At 44.1% G+C, this 19,001-nt stretch overlaps 4 protein-coding genes across 6 annotated transcripts; 2 read left to right on the plus strand and 2 right to left on the minus strand.

The window, feature by feature from the left end:
- The first annotated feature begins 3,176 nt into the window (after nucleotides 1–3,176).
- On the plus strand, nucleotides 3,177–4,025 carry LOC133917362 (auxin-induced protein 15A-like). Its single transcript, XM_062361264.1, has one exon. The coding sequence runs from the start codon at nucleotides 3,459–3,461 to the stop codon at nucleotides 3,846–3,848; it is 390 nt and encodes a 129-aa protein (XP_062217248.1). The 5' UTR covers nucleotides 3,177–3,458; the 3' UTR covers nucleotides 3,849–4,025.
- Nucleotides 4,026–5,159: 1,134 nt separating this feature from the next.
- On the minus strand, nucleotides 5,160–9,655 carry LOC133918355 (auxin-induced protein X15-like). The gene is made up of 2 exons (XM_062362206.1): nucleotides 7,841–9,655; nucleotides 5,160–6,726 (listed from the first exon to the last, which is right to left on the minus strand). The coding sequence occupies exon 2, from the start codon at nucleotides 5,656–5,658 to the stop codon at nucleotides 5,284–5,286; it is 375 nt and encodes a 124-aa protein (XP_062218190.1). The 5' UTR covers nucleotides 5,659–6,726; nucleotides 7,841–9,655; the 3' UTR covers nucleotides 5,160–5,283.
- A 106-nt stretch (nucleotides 9,656–9,761) lies between these two features.
- Nucleotides 9,762–11,582, minus strand: LOC133918354 (KIN17-like protein). The gene has a single exon (XM_062362205.1). The coding sequence runs from the start codon at nucleotides 11,332–11,334 to the stop codon at nucleotides 10,051–10,053; it is 1,284 nt and encodes a 427-aa protein (XP_062218189.1). The 5' UTR covers nucleotides 11,335–11,582; the 3' UTR covers nucleotides 9,762–10,050.
- Nucleotides 11,583–12,071: 489 nt separating this feature from the next.
- On the plus strand, nucleotides 12,072–17,176 carry LOC133918352 (uncharacterized). Of its 3 annotated transcripts, none has more exons than XR_009909749.1 (3): nucleotides 12,072–16,033; nucleotides 16,671–16,725; nucleotides 16,941–17,176. XR_009909749.1 is itself a non-coding variant. In XM_062362201.1 (2 exons), exon 1 carries the CDS (start codon nucleotides 12,189–12,191, stop codon nucleotides 16,026–16,028), a length of 3,840 nt encoding a protein of 1,279 aa, XP_062218185.1. In that variant the 5' UTR covers nucleotides 12,073–12,188; the 3' UTR covers nucleotides 16,029–16,033; nucleotides 16,941–17,176. The 3 variants fall into 3 exon arrangements, 1 of the variants encoding a protein (XP_062218185.1); XR_009909748.1 differs by having other exon boundaries at nucleotides 12,073–16,033; nucleotides 16,814–17,176; XM_062362201.1 differs by lacking the exon at nucleotides 16,671–16,725 and having other exon boundaries at nucleotides 12,073–16,033.
- The last annotated feature ends 1,825 nt before the right edge of the window (nucleotides 17,177–19,001 follow it).

Below are 19,001 nucleotides of genomic sequence, written 5' to 3' on the forward strand. Positions count from 1 at the left end.
TTCCCGGGGCTCCCACAAGTCCTCCAAGAGCTCACCAAAAAAACCTCCGATCACCAAGACCGTCTAGGTGTTGCCAACCACCAAGAGTAACAAGCCTCAAGCTTCACTTGGCAAAGATCAAGCCTAGACAACAGCTAGATACAGCTAGATGCACACTTGTTACTCTTCAAGCACTTAAAGAAGTCCCTAATCTTCAACTAAGAACTTAGAATTGACACAAGTGCTCTCTCTCTTGCTTCTAAATGATACATCAAGTGTATGAGCTGCTACAGGGTCGCAAGAGATACTGAGAGGTCCAAATGGATGGGTATTTATAGGCTAAGGATAAAAAATTAGCCGTTGCCTAACAACCCAGAACTTTTTCTTAACGCCAGAAGTTCCGGTGTGAATAACTCACTTCACATCGGAATATCCGGTGCTAATACCTCTGACAAAATAGCCGTTAACTGTTCCATTAGCCGTTAAACCTCCGGTGTTTAATCCGGACTTACGTCGGATCATCCGGTGCATTGAAATGGGCCACATGATAGTTTGCAACATATCTGTGTAAATTCATCCGGTGATTACCCTATTCTGCGCCGGATCATCCTGCGCATTGTAACCGGCCAGATGATTGTTTGCAACCTCTCTGTATAAAATCATCCGGTGATTACTCTTTGCTACGCCGGACCATCCGGTGTGTAGATTTAATTTTAGACTTCACTGCTTTCTATTTCTCCGGTGTTCTCACCTCTCTAACGCCGGACTATCCGGCGTGGTCTTCAACAAATTTTCAAGTCAGAACTCTTAGGAATTTGCTCCGGTGAAATCACTCTTTATGCAGAGGATCATCCGGTGAATTGAAGTTTCGCTGAATTTATCTATTTCAAAGCCATCTTGAGTTCTGACTTCTTAATTCTGAACCAAAAGCTTTTTGAGGTTAACCTAGCAATAGAAAGTAACAAGTGTGCATCGACTATATCTAGACTCACCTAGGTCAAGCTACAACTCTTAACCCCTCTTTATAGTACGGTCAAAAGATTAAAAAGAAATATAACCTATACTACTCTAAATGTCGTTCATCTCCTTGTGACACTTAGAACTAGAAGATCCTTATCCTTCATGTACCGGTCCTTCGATCGTCCATATAAGCTTTTTAACGGGCAAGAGTTATCAAGACATCATTGTCGAATAAATTTTTCTTTTTCCTTTATACTGCTCAAAGCACATACGTTAGTCACAAAGATACGGTTGTCATTAATCACCGAAACTCTTACCTCTTTCCTAGGAGCCTAGATGCTACAGGCTTTGAGCATGGTGGAGCAAAAGGAGGCTCATCTGAAGGTTTGATTTGGGTTTTATAGAGGGAGGAGGGTGAATTTGATTCGACTGACGGGATTAAAACGGTGACGAAAAAAATTGGGGCTTCGGTTTCCATTTCCCCGCGCAATTTCCTTCGCGATTGCGCCCGGATTGATTTCCTTCTTCATTGCGGCGTAAGCTACCAAAGAAATCGTGGCCTCCTTCCATTACTCAGGTGCAGGGATGACGAGATTCTAACAAGCAGGTGCTCACAGAGATGAAAAGAGAGGATTTAGGGGAGAGGAGAGGGATGACAGGCAGAACATAGAGGGAAGGGAGAAAACGGGCGTGATAAAACACGAGCACTCTGCACAAAAATTAAAATCAAATCATACAAAATTCTTCCTCAGAGACCAATTCAAAATTCTTTTCTTAAGAGAAACTGTAGAAAAAGCCCCTACTGTGATATAGCTTTTATTAAAAAAAAAAAGAGGAAGAAAAAATTGTACAACCAATTCAAAACTTAATTGGCATTTGATCTCTGAGAAGATGGGGTGAGGAGAACATGTTGATAGCACGGTGTTAAGTCACCTAGTCGTGGTGCTATCAACTAGAGCTCGAATTCTGATTTTTATAAAAAAAAAGTGTTTCACTGTGTATCATTTTCAGTGTGATTCTAGACGACCGTGAAATCGTTTTCAGTGATACGCTTAGATGGCTAGCATTCGGTGTCTTTTCTTAGTCTTTAAAAGTAATGTCATGAGTTATCTTCTCCTATATGTCGAGATATTTTTAGAAGATAGGATGAGATCATGCATTAGCAATTAGGCATTACTCATATATTTCAACTGCGCAGATGGTTCAAGTGAGAGTGAGAAGGGATTAAGAAGTCAGAACATTCCAGATTCATAAAGAAAATAGGCTGAAAAAAAAAACAAGAAGGAAAAATGTATTCGTTCCGTACCGTTTGGTCCTGTTCCGGCCATTCTGTCATCGACGTGGCAGCTCAGTATGTTCGTTAGCTTTTATGCATGTTCAATCCTCGATCGAGGACTCTTATACTATGTGATCTTGTTTATCTTGTTGCGTGCATGTGGACCTTTGCATTGTAATGTTACTATGACATGACAGCAAATTGACTCTTTAATTTGCTCAACAAAAATATATAAAAAAAGGAACCAAATCATTATACATAGACTCACATAACCCATTCACCCTCCACAGATATTCAACCATCAGACACTGATAATCATACCCCACTAACCATCGTAACAATACCAGATCCACCTGACAGCGAGCCATTCCTAACATTAGCTACCGCCTCAAGTGTAACAAACATGTGTCCAAATAATGCTCACTCTTTTTTAGTAATATATAAATTTCGTTTTGGAAAGGACACGTCTTTAACCACATATATTCAACCATTAGATACTAATAACCATACCTCACTAACCATCGCAACAATACTGAATCCATCTGCCAGCGAGCTATCATAACATTAGCCACCGCCTCAAGTGTAACAAACATGTGTCCAAGTAGTGCTCACCTTTTTAGTAATATATAAATTTCTTTTTGGAAGGCCACGCCTTTGAGTGGCATTTCACGAATAGTTTCAAATAATTTTTGCATTATTAAAAAATCATACTCTCTCGATCTGTTTGGTAGAACTTAAGTTTTAAGGATTTTTAGAACTAGAGTTATAGGTACGCTGATAATATTTAGATAAATCATTTTATTTTTATTTTAAATTAAAAATAATATTTAGATAAATCATTTTATTTTTATTTTAAATTAAAAATAATAATTTAAATTATTTTATTATAATCTTTCAAATGGGTCTTAGTGCAAGGCTGCGCAGCTAATAATCCAAGCAGAAGCTCCACGCAAGACGGCCATATACAACATGCTGCTCCACTGCACCAACACTCCAAAGCTCACATGCTTTGATCCCCCTCCTCTCCTCTCCGTCTTCTTCCCCGTCTTCTCCACCCAAGAGAACGCCTAATTCTTGGGTGAGATCGATCGAGGAGCGTCCAGTCGATCACGAAGAACTCGATCATCCTCTATTCTTGCATCCACCAGGTGCTCGATCTGATCTTGGCACAAAAGATTTGATTTTGGAGACACCAGGAGGAGGAGGAAGAAGAGGAGGAGCAGGTGATCTTGTTCTTGGATCGATGATGGGGTACTTCCGGGCGCCGAGGCTCCACGGGAGGAAGCAGGCGGCGGGGAGGGAGCGGGAGCTTTACGGCGGGGAGAGCCTGAGCGCGACGCTGCTCGACGCCGACGAGCTGGCGGCGGTGCCGAAGGGGTACTTCGCGGTGTATGTGGGCGCGGAGGCGCGGCGGTTCGTTGTGCCGACGAGCTACCTCTGCCAGCCGGCGTTCCGGGACCTCATGGAGCGCGCCGCCGAGGAGTTCGGCTTCGCGCAGGCCCGCGGCATCCGCATCCCCTGCCGCGAGGAGGACTTCGAGGCCACCGTCGCTGCGCTCGAGGCAGCCGCGGCAAGCCGGCGGTGGCGGCCGGGCAGGACTGGCACGGCGATGGTCAAGGCCATGTCACTTTAGCAGGCTCACCGGGCAGCCAAATTGAGTTGATTAACTCAAATCAGTGAAATCGCCCTTGGTTCCATAGGCTTAATTAGCTATGGAGCAGTAGATAATCTTTGTGGAGCAATGTTTGTTTTGTGATGACTCCGAAACTGACATGAAACATGAAAAAGAATAATTTACTTCTGTGCATTTCTCTGGTTCATCAGAAAATTTGAGGTCATAATTTTGGATGGTCGATTTTACAACATTTTTTCATCCACGCAGGAGTTGTGCTTGCTTTCAGCATCAAACTCAGTTATATACATATATCAACAATTAGTATTTGGATTGATTATTACCCGTGGATCATCTTAAGTGATGATTCTGGAATGGAGCATGCATGTGACTGGATGATCTGAGTTCTATTCAAGTTCCTTTCCCATAAACAAAATCTTTTCATTTCTTCTGATATTGTGGTGTTTAATTATAAACTGACTTGTTTTCAGTTTATGAGAGAGAATGTGTGGGAGGTGAAAAGTTCGTAGGAATTAAATGTCGTTTTCAAGTGAATAAGAAGGAAGTACGGTTTGTGTGCATGGATGTGAAGCAGGCAGGGGCTTCTGCCCTCTCTCTCCTCTCGCGTTTTCAGCTTTTGGCAGCCGCGACAAAGGTCCGGTTTGGATATGTTTTTTTCTGATTTTTTTTTAAAAAAGCTAGAAACTATCTACCGGCTGGTTTTTTTATAGCTTTTGGCTGTTTAAGGAAACGGATGTGACTAAAATAAACTAAAAATTGAGAAACAGTCTTAGAAGAGTTTTTTTTTTGTTTTTACTGTGCTGAGAAAGTAAAAATTAACAAATAAAATTTAACAGGTACTCAATCAATCAGAAGCTCTAAAGCCATAAACTATTCAAAGAGAATTAAGATAAGACAAGCAAATTTTTACCGCGGCCCTATATCTATGTAGCGTAGCTCCCATGGTGAAAGTTCAGCTCCAACCACCCTTCGCGCCATGAGACTTGGGGCCAACGAGCTCGCGGATCTCGTGTTCCAGGACCTGGAACGTCGTCCCAATTCGCGGGTGGAAGACGAACAGGGTCGCTGTCCCGTTGCTGTGAGGACATGCATGTCCATGGAACGAGATGTACTGAGTAACGGGGACGCGAGAGGAGGAGGAGGAAGAGATGGACAAGAACATTGTTCAACTTTCGAACAATTAAAATGAAAGTTAAGTACAAAGAACGAGATGGGGAAAAAGAATCCTTAACAAAGGAGACAATCACCCAGTATTCTTGGTGTGAATCCTCCTTTTTTAAGTTTTACTCAAAAAGAATGTGAATCCCTCATTTCATCCTCCCGTAGAAATCACAAATCCCATCGATTTGCAGGCTCTTCCTCCTCTTTTCTCGATATCGGACCAAGAACCAAGAAAGGAACAAATTGACAGTTGAACAAAAAGAAGAGAAATCCATCATCTGCACAGGATCTCATGCTCTGAAGAGCAGTAGCACACAGCTGCCTCCTTCCTGCCCACTAGCCTCAGGATGCCCTCAAACACCTCCACATCACAGGGGATCCTCAGAGCCCCCTCATGCCGGAACCCAAACTCCTCCTCTGCCTCCTTCAGAAGCTCCTCAAATGCCCAGTGGCTCAGGTACTCTGTGGGGATCACAAACCTCTTCATCTCCTCACCGATGTACACCGCGAAGAACCCCTTTGGAACGCCATGGCTGCTGCTCTTGCCGACCTTTGGTGAAAGCGCAAGCCTCTTCCACTTCCTGAGAAGCTGTTGCAGCCTCACAATGTCTCTGATCTTGTTGCTGCTTGACCTGCCTTGCTCCCCCATTGTCAGTCTAGGTGGCTACCTCTTTCGGCCTCTGGTTGCTGCCTCCTTGCTTGGTGCAATGCAACTGAAAATATATAGGAGGTTGGGTCAGTGTTTAAGTGCCTTCATCGGGTTAGTTTGAATGTACTAATCAGTGGTTTGAGATGGTGCCTTCTTTAAGTCTGAGAGCTCCATTTTTTATGCTGCTGTTCTTGTCATAATAAACTGATGCAATGGGAAACAAGGAGCACCAGTGGCAGCAGCTGATGAGAGTATTTTGATTGTACTGCCGGGTTAAACGTACATGGTGTGACATCCTGATACCCCAGCTGCTTCTTGTAGTGACATCATACTTTATTAGTTTGGAATGTATGTGCTTATATGGAAGAACATGGAATAGTTGGTCACATTAATATCATCGTGTGCGGAATTCAGAAGTATTTTCCTTTACCAAGGAAAAAATTAGTTAATAGTCTGTTTAGCGTGAAATTGCTTAAAGATTCCTTGAATCGTAACACTGCCATGGACCTTTTTTAGAAAAATAAGTCCTTTCAATGCCATGTCAAAAACCTGACGCCTCCTGAAGCATGCAAGTGTGATCCAACTGATGAAAGATTCCCCTTCTTTTATAATGAAGAGCAAAGGGCCCAAATGTTAGCAATCAGCAACAACTCTACTCTGCTTATCTGAACAACTACCATGCATGATTTGCTTCAGCCTCATCATTGGTGCAATGCAAGCCAATTGACAGTTAATGTATTGGAAAAGGACTCCTCTAGTCCTAGCTTTAGGTAGCATCCAAAACTACCCCTGCAAGGCTCCAAGTTCTAGTGTTTGACTATGAAACAAAAGGTGCATAGACAATTGTATATGCACGGTTTCAGATTGTTTATTCCTCAGCTTTCGTTCTGGTACTAATCATTCGCAATGATACCTTTTTTCTGCTTAAGATCATTTACTAATCTTTGATATCTTCTTTCTTAATTTGGAGGTTATTGGATCAATATCAGTGCTCGAACTTGATTGTGCTTCGTATCTTCCATGTCTAGTTTGCTCATAAAAGCACAGGTCTTCAGCAACCACCTTCACCTGTGAAAATAAGAGGTAAGTTCTGAGTTTCAGTTGTTGGGAAGAAAATGGAGATGTGCCATACCAAGAACAATGACAATCATGTTTCAGGAAGTAGTAAACTATCACAAATCACTGCTACTTGTAGACTCTAATATACTTGATAAAGCTCAGATTAATGATGCACAGTTAGAATGAGCATCAGTACAGTGAATTTCTTTCGTACAGTCAGAACAAAAGAGTCCTCTTTCACAGTCCACGAACCTAGTCAGGTTAGTATTGATTTGTTAAGCTCTGAAACTGATTACATACATGTCCTGTGGTTCTCTCTTTTGGCTCTTGTCCATTTACACATCAGAGTTCCTTTTTGGTACCAGGTACAGCACAATACACTAACTAGCACAGCGGTTCATGCATCTTAAGTTTATTAACTATAGCAATGTTGGCCAGTGTTACCTAGACATGTGTGTACGGAATTTTTTTGGCACGTCAACTCGTGCCACATCGGACTCTTCTCTGCCAAGTCGCCACCTTCACTTTAGCTGACGGCAACTCCAACCGCAGCGACAGAGGGAGGAGGAGGCGGAGACGACAAGGGAGAGGAGGAGACGGAGGCGGCGGGGGAGGGGGTGAGGGGGAGGATGTGGAGGCGGCAACGGGGACAAGGGGGGGGGGGAGGAGGTGGCGGCGACAAGGACGAGGGGGAGGAAGCGGCAGCTAGGGCGACGGGTGCGACGGCTGCTAGGTGGCGAGGGAGTCGGGAGGGGACGAGGGGTTAGTGTAGGGCAAGTATGACGAGTTGGATGGGTTGAAAATGACAGCCCAATAGGTCATTAATCCTTTATTCTCTTTTTCTTTTCTTTTCTTTTCTTTTTCTTATTAAATATGTGCATTTGCTTGTGGTTACTTAGATCAATTATGAATGTGAAAAAAATAATAGTTGCAATACAAAATTAGTTGTACAACATATTTTTTCTAATTTGAATTTCCATTGTTTTTTAGAATTTACCAAATCGGACACCCGCACCTGAGTCGGAATCCAACACCCACGCCTGTGTCCGTGTAACACTGATGTTGACTCACTCATGGATACATCTTAAACAAAAAGAAAATAGTATAAGGATTCAGGATGCACCTTAAACAAAGCGAAGTCGTTTGCACCTACGGCCAAAAATGAGAACTCAAATTGTTACATCATCAGAGTGCATGACTAAAGTAACTGTTGCTCCCTTCTTCCTGACAGATGAGGCACTCACATGGGCGCTGAAATCCTTGCAGCTGAGCGGATCGAGGCAGATATGAAGTACAGAACACCAGGGATCAGGCTGCAAATGGCTGCACATGCCATGGCCTCAGCTAGAGCTAGCTGACACAAATTACCCAGATCTGGCGTCATGGTCTCATGGACGGTGGACCTGGCATATGCGTAGCAAGGGAAGCATATGTCATGCCATTTCTTACTTCCATGTTCTGGGAGATCATTACAGATAACCTGCAAGATGGACTTAGGTAAATACAAAGTCTCCAAGGTTGTTTAGCTACTAAAGTAGTACAGACTACAGATGCTTTCTTATGGTAGATCTTGGGTTATAGCACATAAGCATAACAATGGTAATAAGATAGTAATTAGGTTGCACATAAGCATAAGAAAAAGCCATTTGTCACTACAGTAACTATGAATTTATCTGCTACTGAAGAAATACGCTAACACTAACATACAAGGGCAGAAAGGCCCTTATTGCGCCTGCCTTTTCTGACGGATATTCAACTGCATACATGAAAGCTGGAACAATCCTGAGTAGCTCGGCTGTCAGATAACTTGAAAAATTATCAACTCCCAATGATAAGGAAGGGGTACTGGATGCATCAAATATGATCATTTCCTGCAATCAAACATATGAAATCTATGCAACCAACCAATCAGGAAAATTCAGATCAGGATATTCGAGGCCCAAAAATAACCATGCGTCCAATGATTAGCATGGTATGGATGCCACACTTGTCCACGGACACTTTTTCATTTAGTTCCATCCATGCAGATACCTTGTTTTCTCTTTGCATGTCTTCAATACAACAAGACAATTGCAGTTAGATAGCAGTGTTTGTATTCCATTCCGATATCATAGAATATGCCAAAGTCTAAAGACAGTCACAGTGCTGTGCTGACACCTTAACCAGAGATGAACCGAGTTGTGACAGGAAAAACAGCAAAAGTGAGATGTCTTATACAATAGTTCTAACTAATATACAACTGAATGTGTAAAGTTTCTTTAGTTGAATGCTGGAAAATTGGGGAAAAGCAGTTCCATGTTGCCGCACAGGAGACTCAACAAAGTCACTTCAAAACTCAGATTTAACGTGTTTCAACAAAGCTGTAATATAAGAAATGTGTACAGTGATTCTATTGAAATTGTCAATGTCGGTACCTGCAGCTAGGCTGTCATTTTAGTACTCATATATGATATAATGAGGGTGAAGAAAAGTCCAAACTTCAGAGTAATTGTTGTTTAGTTTCAGTAGTAGTAATGAGGCTGAAGGAAAGTTCAGACTTCAAAGAATAATTGTTGTTTAGTTTCAGGAGTCGGTGCGACCTTTTTTTCAGATGAAAACAGGGATGAGGCAAAAGTGACCATCTTTCAAATCGATAAAATTATGCGTCATTGAGAGATTTGAACTAGACATATTTCATCTGGAGTTGCCAACAAAGCATGTACATCAATCAATTTACTAATAAGCTATATCTTACTTTTCGCAACTTCCTTAAAACTACAGTTCAGGAGAGATGCAGAAAAGGCACAGTTCTCATTAAATAACTGTCAAAAGCATACTCACAAAAAATGCAATATTATAGAAAAAACATAAAACCAATGAAAAAACTACTTTTACTTTTTTCCAATTATCTTTTGATGATCGTCTTCTTTTTAACTGAGTCTTTTACCTTCCTGATAGCACCAAAAGAAATGACACAGCCTTATCAAAAGGACTGATATTGGCAAAATGGCAAGTAATGTTCGAACAACCAAGAAAATATCTGGTAAAAAGATTGACTAGAATCAGAGATGAAGAAGTTAACCAAATGTTATAAAATTGTCAATACAGATATTCTGGTCAACAAGAAACAAGCAAACATACATGACACCATTTTCTTGCACATTGCGCCTTCAGCCGCTAGAATGAACTAAAAACATCAAAATATTGAACTTCTTGAACAAAAGATTATTCCCGCATAAGCATCACAAGAACATAAGCTGCCAGGTATCTAACTGAAAGAACTAGTACACTGGGTCACATAACTCTGGTTGGGAGCAGTGATGGTACAGGAAATGAAACAAATGGCATTGTATATTACTGGGCAATCTTGCAAATGTCCTCATATTCGATGGCCCTGAGAACCTTCCCATCATAGAGGCCCTTCTCAACCTGCACCTTTGCATAGAACTTCTCTGTGTCCACTGAGAGCAACCTGGCATTCGAACCCCGGTAAGCCCCATTCACAATCCGCACCAGCCCACCAATTTGGGGGATCACAGTCTCAAGCTCATCTTGGTCGACCCTGAGAACATGCTTGCTCTCCAACATCTCAATCTCCCCAACATATTTATCGATCAATCTCTTCACAACCCCTTTCTGCTTGTAGTACCCCTTCTCCGCCAGCGACTTGCTCATCACCTTGACCACAATCCCTGGGCACAGCCAGTAGTCCTTCCTGTTGCTCCTCTCCTTGGCCTTCTCCTCCTCCTTCATCAGCTCATCCAGTGCCGACCTCCTTGGCTCCGCTGCTTTCACATCCTTCCCCTTCTTCTTGGCCACCTCATCCTTCTTCTCTCGGGCACCCAACTCCTCCTCTTCGTCAAAACCAAATTTCGCTTTTGTCTTATCCTCATAAGGGTTAACCTTTGGTCCCGGAGCAGCCTTCTGGAGCGCGATCGCAATCTTCCCAGTCACCTTGTTAGTCTCTTTTGCGTCATCCTCCTGAGCGTCATCTGAGCCTGAATACTCTTCTTCACTGTCAGACTGGGACTCCGACTCCAACTCGCCCTCGGCATCACTACCATCATCACCACCATTGGCCTTGGCTAGAGACTTCTGTGCACGCTCAATCTGGCGGGCGATCATGCGCTCCTGTCGCTCCTCTTCAACGAGGTCGGACTTGATCCTCTTGCGCTTGAGGCGTGCCTTGACGGCCTGCTCGGAGTCACGGTCGATGTAGGTGATGAACCACCCCTTGGGTGTGTCCTCGACCTTGCAGTATCCCTCGCGTCCCAGGAACTTGATGAACTCGGTGAGCGTGGCCCAGCGCGTGGAGTTCATGTGGACGTGGTGGCGGTCGGCGATGTACTCGTTGTAGACCACGGTGGCGGCGACGCGGGAGTGGCGGTGTGCGCGGCGGATCAGGGTGAGGAAGGACTCGAAGAACTCCTCGGAGAAGCCCTCGACGACGCGGTCGGGCGCCTGGCCGAACACCTGCATCTGCCGTTGGTGCGACTCCGACATGCAGTGGCACTTGAACCCGTTCTCGTCGCGGCACTGCTTCTGGCACATCTGGCAGTACCACCGCAGCTTCTGCAGCCCCTTCGCCTTGATCCGGTTCGCGATCGCCTTCGGCGTCAGGAAGTCGCTCTTCCCCATCGCGCCGCCGCCGCCTCTGTCGCGCCCCTGCTGCCCGAGCGGGAGAAGGAGGAGGAGGAGAGCTTTGTGTAGGTAGGGCTAGGAGGCGCGCCGCGAGGAGTGGTGGTGATGGCGGTGGCCGGAGAGGAGGGAGACGGCGGCGCCGGCGAGATCGGGGAGGCGTGAACGGATTGGGGATTTGGGGATGAATCTATTGGGTCGGGCGTTGGTTCGGAGACGCTGGGATTTCAAGGGCTTATTTGAAAATGAGCTGAGGGCGAGAGCAAAATTAAATAATAAAATTATCAAAATAACATAGAGAAATATTTAACGGTCCGTGTAAAACTATGTGGAAAAAACTTTTATGATTTATATTATATAAAATATAAGTTAGTTACTATATTACCTCCTCTCCTATTCTATTCTTGTTTAATAAAAAAATTTAAATTCTAAATAATTTATCTATTTTTATTATTAATCATCGTTCTTCAAACTTTATGTCTCGATTACTAATGAACTATAGAATAGTTTCTAATATATTTGTTTGATGGCTCTTATAATATGTTCATATTTTTATATATTAAATTTATATTTTATATTTAATATTATTATATTTAATATTTATATTTTTTTTACAACTTACGTCCACTCAGCTGATGCAAAATTTATTTTTTTATGTCGATTAAGTCGGTTCTTGTAGCAAATCAACGGTCCAGATTGTTTTATGCTCCAACCAAAGGAGGAGATCACCCGGTGAAGCCAAATTTATCAAACCCACACATGAGAGAACACTCAACCTTACTCGTCTCTTCCCCAATCTCGCCTCGCCCGTCTCGCCCCAAACCCTAGCTAGCTCGCGCACGCGCGCCGCCGCCATGGACGCGATCGACGCGGAGCTCGCGCGCGCGCAGGAGGAGCGGCGGAAGATGGAGGAGGCGCTCGCAGCCGGAGCGCCCATGGCCGTCTCCTCCGTCACCTTCGACACTGACCTCTACGGCGGCGGGGGTACCGACCCCAACCGCTTCGCCGGCTACGACACCTCCATCCCAGCCTCTGAGGACGACGCCGCTGAGGACGATACGGAGGCCGCACCCCCGGCGCCGCGTCGCCTCGCGACCTACACGGGCCACGCCATCGCCGCCGCCGACCTCCCCCGCGCGCCCGACGACGACGGGTTGCCGAAGAAGTCCCGGAGCATCGTCGACCGAGAGGACGAGTACCGCCGCCGCCGCCTCAACCAGATCATCTCGCCGGAGCGTCACGACCCGTTCGCTGCTGGGGAAGCCACCCCGGACCCCTCCGTGCGGACCTATGCCGATGTCATGCGCGATGCAGCGCTGAAGAAGAAGAAGGAAGACCTGTTGCGCGAGATAGCTAAGAAGAAAAAAGAGGAAGAGGAGAAGGAGAAGGAGAGGAAGGCTGCGCCCGAGCAGCCATCCGCCACAACCAAGCGGCGCAACAGGTGGGACCAGTCGCAGGACGGCGATGCTGCTGCAGGGGCTAAGAAGGCAAAGACGTCGTCGGACTGGGATGCCCCTGATGCAACTCCTGGGATTGGGCGTTGGGATGCCACCCCTGGACGTGTTGGAGATGCGACACCGTCAGTGAGAAGAAACAGATGGGATGAGACACCAACTCCGGGGAGGATGGCTGATGCTGATGCGACGCCTGCAGCTGGTGGCACTACGCCTGGAGCAACTCCATCTGGGGCTTGGGATGCTACTCCCAAGCTGCCTGGTGGGCTTGTCACACCAACACCTGGTAAGAAGCAGAGATCAAGGTGGGATGAGACACCGGCTAGTATGGGGAGTGCAACCCCTGGTAGTATTGGTGCTGCAACACCGGCAGGCTATACTCCTGGACCAACGCCATTTGGTGCAGAGAATCTTGCCACACCAACACCTAGCCAGATCGCTCGTGGCCCGATGACTCCAGAGCAGTACCAGCTCATGCGGTGGGAGCGGGACATTGAGGAGAGGAACAGGCCTCTCACTGATGAGGAGCTTGATGCCATGTTCCCACAGGAGGGGTACAAGATTCTTGAGCCTCCGGCTTCTTACCAGCCCATAAGGACCCCAGCAAGGAAGCTTCTTGCTACGCCAACACCTCTGGGGACACCACTGTATGCTATTCCTGAGGAGAATCGTGGGCAGCAGTTTGATGTGCCCAAGGAGTTGCCTGGTGGATTGCCACTCATGAAGCCAGAGGATTACCAGTACTTTGGGACATTGCTGAATGAGGAAGAGGAGGAGCAGCTATCTCCGGAGGAGCAGAAGGAGAGGAAGATCATGAAACTGCTGCTCAAGGTGAAGAATGGCACACCCCCACAGCGGAAAACAGCACTTCGGCAGCTGACAGACAAAGCCCGGGAATTTGGTGCTGGACCACTTTTCAACAAAATTCTGCCCTTGCTCATGCAGCCAACACTAGAGGACCAGGAGAGGCATCTTTTGGTGAAGGTCATTGATAGGGTGCTGTATAAGCTTGATGAGCTGGTCCGACCATTCGTGCATAAGATTCTTGTGGTTATTGAGCCACTGCTTATTGACGAGGACTACTATGCTCGTGTTGAGGGCCGGGAGATTATCTCAAATCTTAGCAAAGCAGCTGGTCTTGCCACTATGATTGCTGCCATGCGACCTGACATTGATAACATTGATGAGTATGTGAGAAACACCACTGCTAGGGCATTCAGTGTGGTGGCTTCAGCTTTGGGTATTCCTGCCCTCTTACCATTCTTGAAGGCTGTCTGTCAGAGTAAGAAGTCTTGGCAGGCTCGGCACACTGGTATCAAGATCGTTCAGCAGATTGCTATTCTCATGGGGTGCGCTGTTCTGCCACATCTCAAGTCACTAGTTGAGATCATTGAGCATGGTCTGAGTGATGAGAACCAGAAAGTGCGGACAATTACTGCTCTCTCTCTTGCTGCGCTTGCTGAGGCTGCTGCACCCTATGGTATAGAAAGTTTTGATTCTGTGTTGAAGCCTTTGTGGAAGGGTATCAGATCACACCGTGGAAAGGTCCTTGCTGCCTTCTTGAAGGCCATTGGTTTCATCATCCCGCTTATGGATGCTCTGTATGCTAGTTACTACACAAAGGAGGTGATGCAGGTCCTCATTAGGGAGTTTCAGTCACCAGATGAAGAGATGAAGAAGATTGTCCTCAAGGTTGTGAAACAGTGTGTCAGTACAGAGGGTGTGGAAGCTGATTATATCCGGAATGACATCCTTCCAGATTTCTTCAAGCACTTCTGGGTTAGGAGAATGGCTCTAGATCGTAGGAACTATAAACAGCTTGTGGAAACTACAGTGGAGATGGCAAACAAGGTTGGAGTTGCTGATATTGTCGGTAGGATTGTTGAGGATCTGAAAGATGAAAGCGAGCCCTACAGGAGAATGGTGATGGAAACAATTGAGAAGGTGGTGGCCAACTTGGGTGCTTCAGATATTGATGCTCGTCTGGAGGAGCTGCTTATTGATGGTATCCTGTATGCTTTCCAAGAGCAGACGAGTGATGATGCTAATGTTATGCTTAATGGTTTTGGAGCTGTGGTTAATGCACTTGGACAGAGAGTTAAACCTTACCTTCCTCAGATTTGTGGTACCATCAAGTGGCGGTTGAACAACAAGAGTGCAAAAGTTAGGCAGCAAGCTGCTGATCTGATCTCAAGGATAGCCATTGTCATGAAGCAGTGCCAGGAGGAGCAGCTCATGGGTCACTTGGGTGTTGTGCTGTATGAGTACTTAGGAGAGGAGTATCCTGAAGTCCTGGGTTCAATTCTTGGAGCTTTGAAGGCTATTGTGAATGTCATTGGTATGACTAAAATGACTCCCCCAATCAAGGATCTTCTTCCTCGTCTGACCCCCATCTTGAAGAATAGGCATGAGAAGGTCCAAGAGAACTGCATTGATCTCGTTGGTAGGATTGCTGATCGTGGAGCAGAATTTGTGCCAGCAAGGGAATGGATGAGGATTTGTTTTGAGCTGCTTGAAATGTTGAAGGCTCACAAGAAGGGTATTAGGAGAGCCACTGTGAACACATTTGGTTATATTGCAAAGGCTATTGGGCCACAGGATGTGTTGGCCACCCTGTTGAATAACTTGAAGGTGCAGGAGCGACAGAACCGTGTTTGTACTACTGTAGCAATTGCCATTGTTGCTGAAACTTGCTCACCTTTCACTGTTTTGCCTGCCCTTATGAATGAATACCGGGTCCCAGAGCTCAATGTCCAGAATGGTGTTCTGAAGTCTCTCTCTTTCCTCTTTGAGTATATTGGTGAGATGGGCAAAGATTACATATATGCTGTCACTCCCTTGCTTGAAGATGCTCTAATGGATAGAGATCTAGTTCACCGACAGACTGCTGCCTCTGCTGTTAAGCACATGGCTCTAGGCGTTGCTGGCTTGGGTTGTGAGGATGCTCTTGTCCATTTGCTTAACTATGTCTGGCCCAACATATTTGAGACATCTCCCCACGTCATAAATGCTGTTATGGAGGCGATTGAGGGGATGAGGGTTGCACTGGGTGCTGCTGTGATTTTGAATTATTGCATGCAAGGTCTCTTCCATCCAGCAAGGAAAGTACGTGAAGTTTATTGGAAGATCTACAACTCGCTGTACATTGGTGCACAAGATGCACTTGTTGCTGCCTATCCTGCCCTGGAGGATGATGGTGATAATATCTTCAGCCGTCCAGAGCTGGCAATGTTTGTGTGATTGACGTGAGTCTTTGTTACTCCAACTTTCTGTGTGCACTCTTTTTTAGTTAAAAGTTTGTCACCCTAGATCATGCAGCTCAAATTTGCATTCCTTGTAGTTTTCTTATATGCTTTTAAGTGTTTTCTCATGTTGCACTATTCGTCTATATATATGTGCATCCTCATGCGGTCTATGCTGTTAGACCCTGGGTCGATTATCGGAGTGGTGTTACTTAAAAGACATATACCGATTCTGACTTTGAAGTGATTCTTAGGACATCTTTCATTATTATGTATATTCCTCCAAGGCTATCTAGATTAAATGGACTGGGTTTGAGGATTGATATATATTTGCATCACTAGCACACTTGTTGCCCTTAGCCCCTTAACCATTGTCAGTGAATCCATCACTCGAGTTAGCGATGAGCATATTTTAGGTTTGGGTTACCTTAACCATGTTATGACAAGTAGTTGAAACAAATGACACAGAAAGAGTTGCTCTAGAGACAACCTAGGCAATAACAAGTGAACGTACTGGCTAGGTAGTTCGTATCATCGGTTGCTGATCTGTGTTGTTGTGTTCCTTTCTGCATTTTATTTGTATGTTCATTCTGTTTTGCTCTCCGCAAAGGAAGGATCTGATATGCAAATGCATTGGCAGGCCTGGATGTACATGTCCATGTATCGTCTTCCATAGCATGTGAAGCTTGAACTAGGTGGTATTTGAGCTAGAGCTTGTATCTAAATTATTTGGTGTTACCTCTTGTGATGTATGTTATTGAAGCTGCATTTTTTTATTTGCAGGATTGTTTCTTCTGAAGGGAGTGCAATGTTTAGGGATTTTTTTTTTCTTCGGGTTTACTGTAATTCAAATGCTAAATTGATGTTATAATCTGATCTACTAACAATTTGGGAATTGCTTTGTTTCCAGGGTATTTTTGGGTCCAAGTTGCTGAAGAGTTCCACTGGATTTAGGACCAATCCAAGGACAGAGCATCTTTCCCTGCAGCATGTTTAGTTTACATCCAAGAGTCCGTTAACCAAGGAGAAATGGCAATCCTAGTGCGCTGCCGTCTTGTTATGAGTATTAGAATGTGGGCAGTATTGCTCTTAAACTCTGTATGAGCCAAGTGTTATATAATGTGATGCGAACTCCTTTGTGTTTTATTACCTCATTTTATTATCGAGATGTCAGGTACAATTTGAGAACTTGCATAGCTTGTGGCTTCCTGCTCATGGAGCATGTCATGAATCATGATCAGTGATCAATGGGCCTGGTATCTTGGTTGCCTACTGAATATCCTTTCTTTGTGGGTTTGACATGTATGTTACGGTACTGCTCCCTGACGTTTTGGTTTGTGTATAGGCAAATCATCTAAACTTTGACCTTTCATGTTCTTACACGTTGAGATTGAACATTTGAAAATTGTATGCGCAGGTATTGTCTTGAAAAGTAATTTCATAGTTTCGATTTTGCTATACTTTAGAAATAGATTACAATAAAAATTAATGGTTGAATGTGTTTTGAAGATTGCTTCGATGTTGAAACTACTTTATTTTTACACACCTAATGATCAAGCGATTGAAATCTCAAATGATTGGAGGTGGATTTAACAGGTGACTAAATGACGGCGGAAGAGATGGTTAGAGGTGTGTGGTGGGGGGGAGCAAGGCGACACCGGTGTGAGGAGGAAGAAGCACAGTGAGCATAGGCTGAAAGAAAAATGGAGATCTTATGATTGTGGTTGGTCGATCGAAAAACAGGATTTTTCAACATCTCCCGTATTTTACCACATGAAGTTAATTGCATTTCTTCATACGGAGAGGGGAGTTTAGTTTTGCTTTTACATCGCACGTGAACTCAGGATTTACGACTTTTTTCTGGTTGTTTCCTCTCCTATCCTTGTAAACATTTCGCTTGAAAACTTTTGTCCGTAGACGTCCCCATTAGATGTGGGCCCTGTGGCCGTCCTTGTAAACATTTGGCTTAAAAACTTTTGTCCATAGACATCTCCATTAGATGACAAGTCATTTGTGGCGTGCAAAGATGATTTCAATTTTTTCAGTGGCTAAAGTATAGATTATTCAGTGGTATATAATTCAAAGGTACAAATATGTGAAGATTGATACCGGAGTTGTTTTCTTTGTGTGTGACTAATATAATTTGGACGGAAAAGGAACGTTAAGATTTGTAGGACTGTGCCCGAAATAGTACTACTACTACTAGAGATGCGTGGCGTGTCGCCTCACGTGAACATTTACGATTTGCATTCAAAAGGTCATTTCGCTCTTGTTATAGCTGACTAGCTGAGTCCTACGCTATTAGAGCAATTTCAACAGATTATCTATAATATATTATCTATATTTTTATATAAATTATTATCTATAAATATTACTTCTCTATATTACTCTACCACTCTAATAGTGCATTCAAATTTCACCTTCATATTCTCCGCTTCTATTTTTTAATAGTATTCTATAACTAACAATATATTCATAACAACTATATTTTTATAATGACTATATTTCTAATAAAAGATTTTCTAACAGATATATTTCCAAGCTATATTTTCAACGGCTATTTTTTCAAATCTATATATGCAACTCCATTTGTCATTCCCGAGGTGTCACCTCTCTCAGCTCTCTCTGTGTCCTCTCCTATATATTTTTGTCTCATCTCCAACATTGCAATGAAGCGTCGCAACATCTAAAGCATAAAATTTCTGCATGCAAAACACATAGCAACAAAGTGTGAAAATTCCTAGAAATAGCACATCAAAGAACAAGGAGACATGAAAATTGGACCTGTCACCTGTGTGAATTTAGTGCTGAAAAATAGAGCAGAACTTGCATGTCTATTATATCTGAAGTCGTTGTCATCCAGTAGGAGTGATGATGCTACACGTAAGTTATGGTTATGACTTGTAAACACGTGAAGTATAAGAAATCAAACTTTCGACCAAGATGACTAAATTCACTAAAATTGTGGCTT

Source organism: Phragmites australis, chromosome 5 (genome assembly GCF_958298935.1).
Source record: "Phragmites australis chromosome 5, lpPhrAust1.1, whole genome shotgun sequence".
Classification (NCBI taxonomy): domain Eukaryota; kingdom Viridiplantae; phylum Streptophyta; class Magnoliopsida; order Poales; family Poaceae; genus Phragmites; species Phragmites australis.

What these genes read in the sequence shown, in the direction of transcription:
- LOC133917362 (XM_062361264.1), top strand. Translation starts at nt 3,459, where the DNA reads ATGATGGGGTACTTCCGGGCGCCGAGGCTCCACGGGAGGAAGCAGGCG.
- LOC133918355 (XM_062362206.1), bottom strand. Translation starts at nt 5,658, where the DNA reads ATGGGGGAGCAAGGCAGGTCAAGCAGCAACAAGATCAGAGACATTGTG.
- LOC133918354 (XM_062362205.1), bottom strand. Translation starts at nt 11,334, where the DNA reads ATGGGGAAGAGCGACTTCCTGACGCCGAAGGCGATCGCGAACCGGATC.
- LOC133918352 (XM_062362201.1), top strand. Translation starts at nt 12,189, where the DNA reads ATGGACGCGATCGACGCGGAGCTCGCGCGCGCGCAGGAGGAGCGGCGG.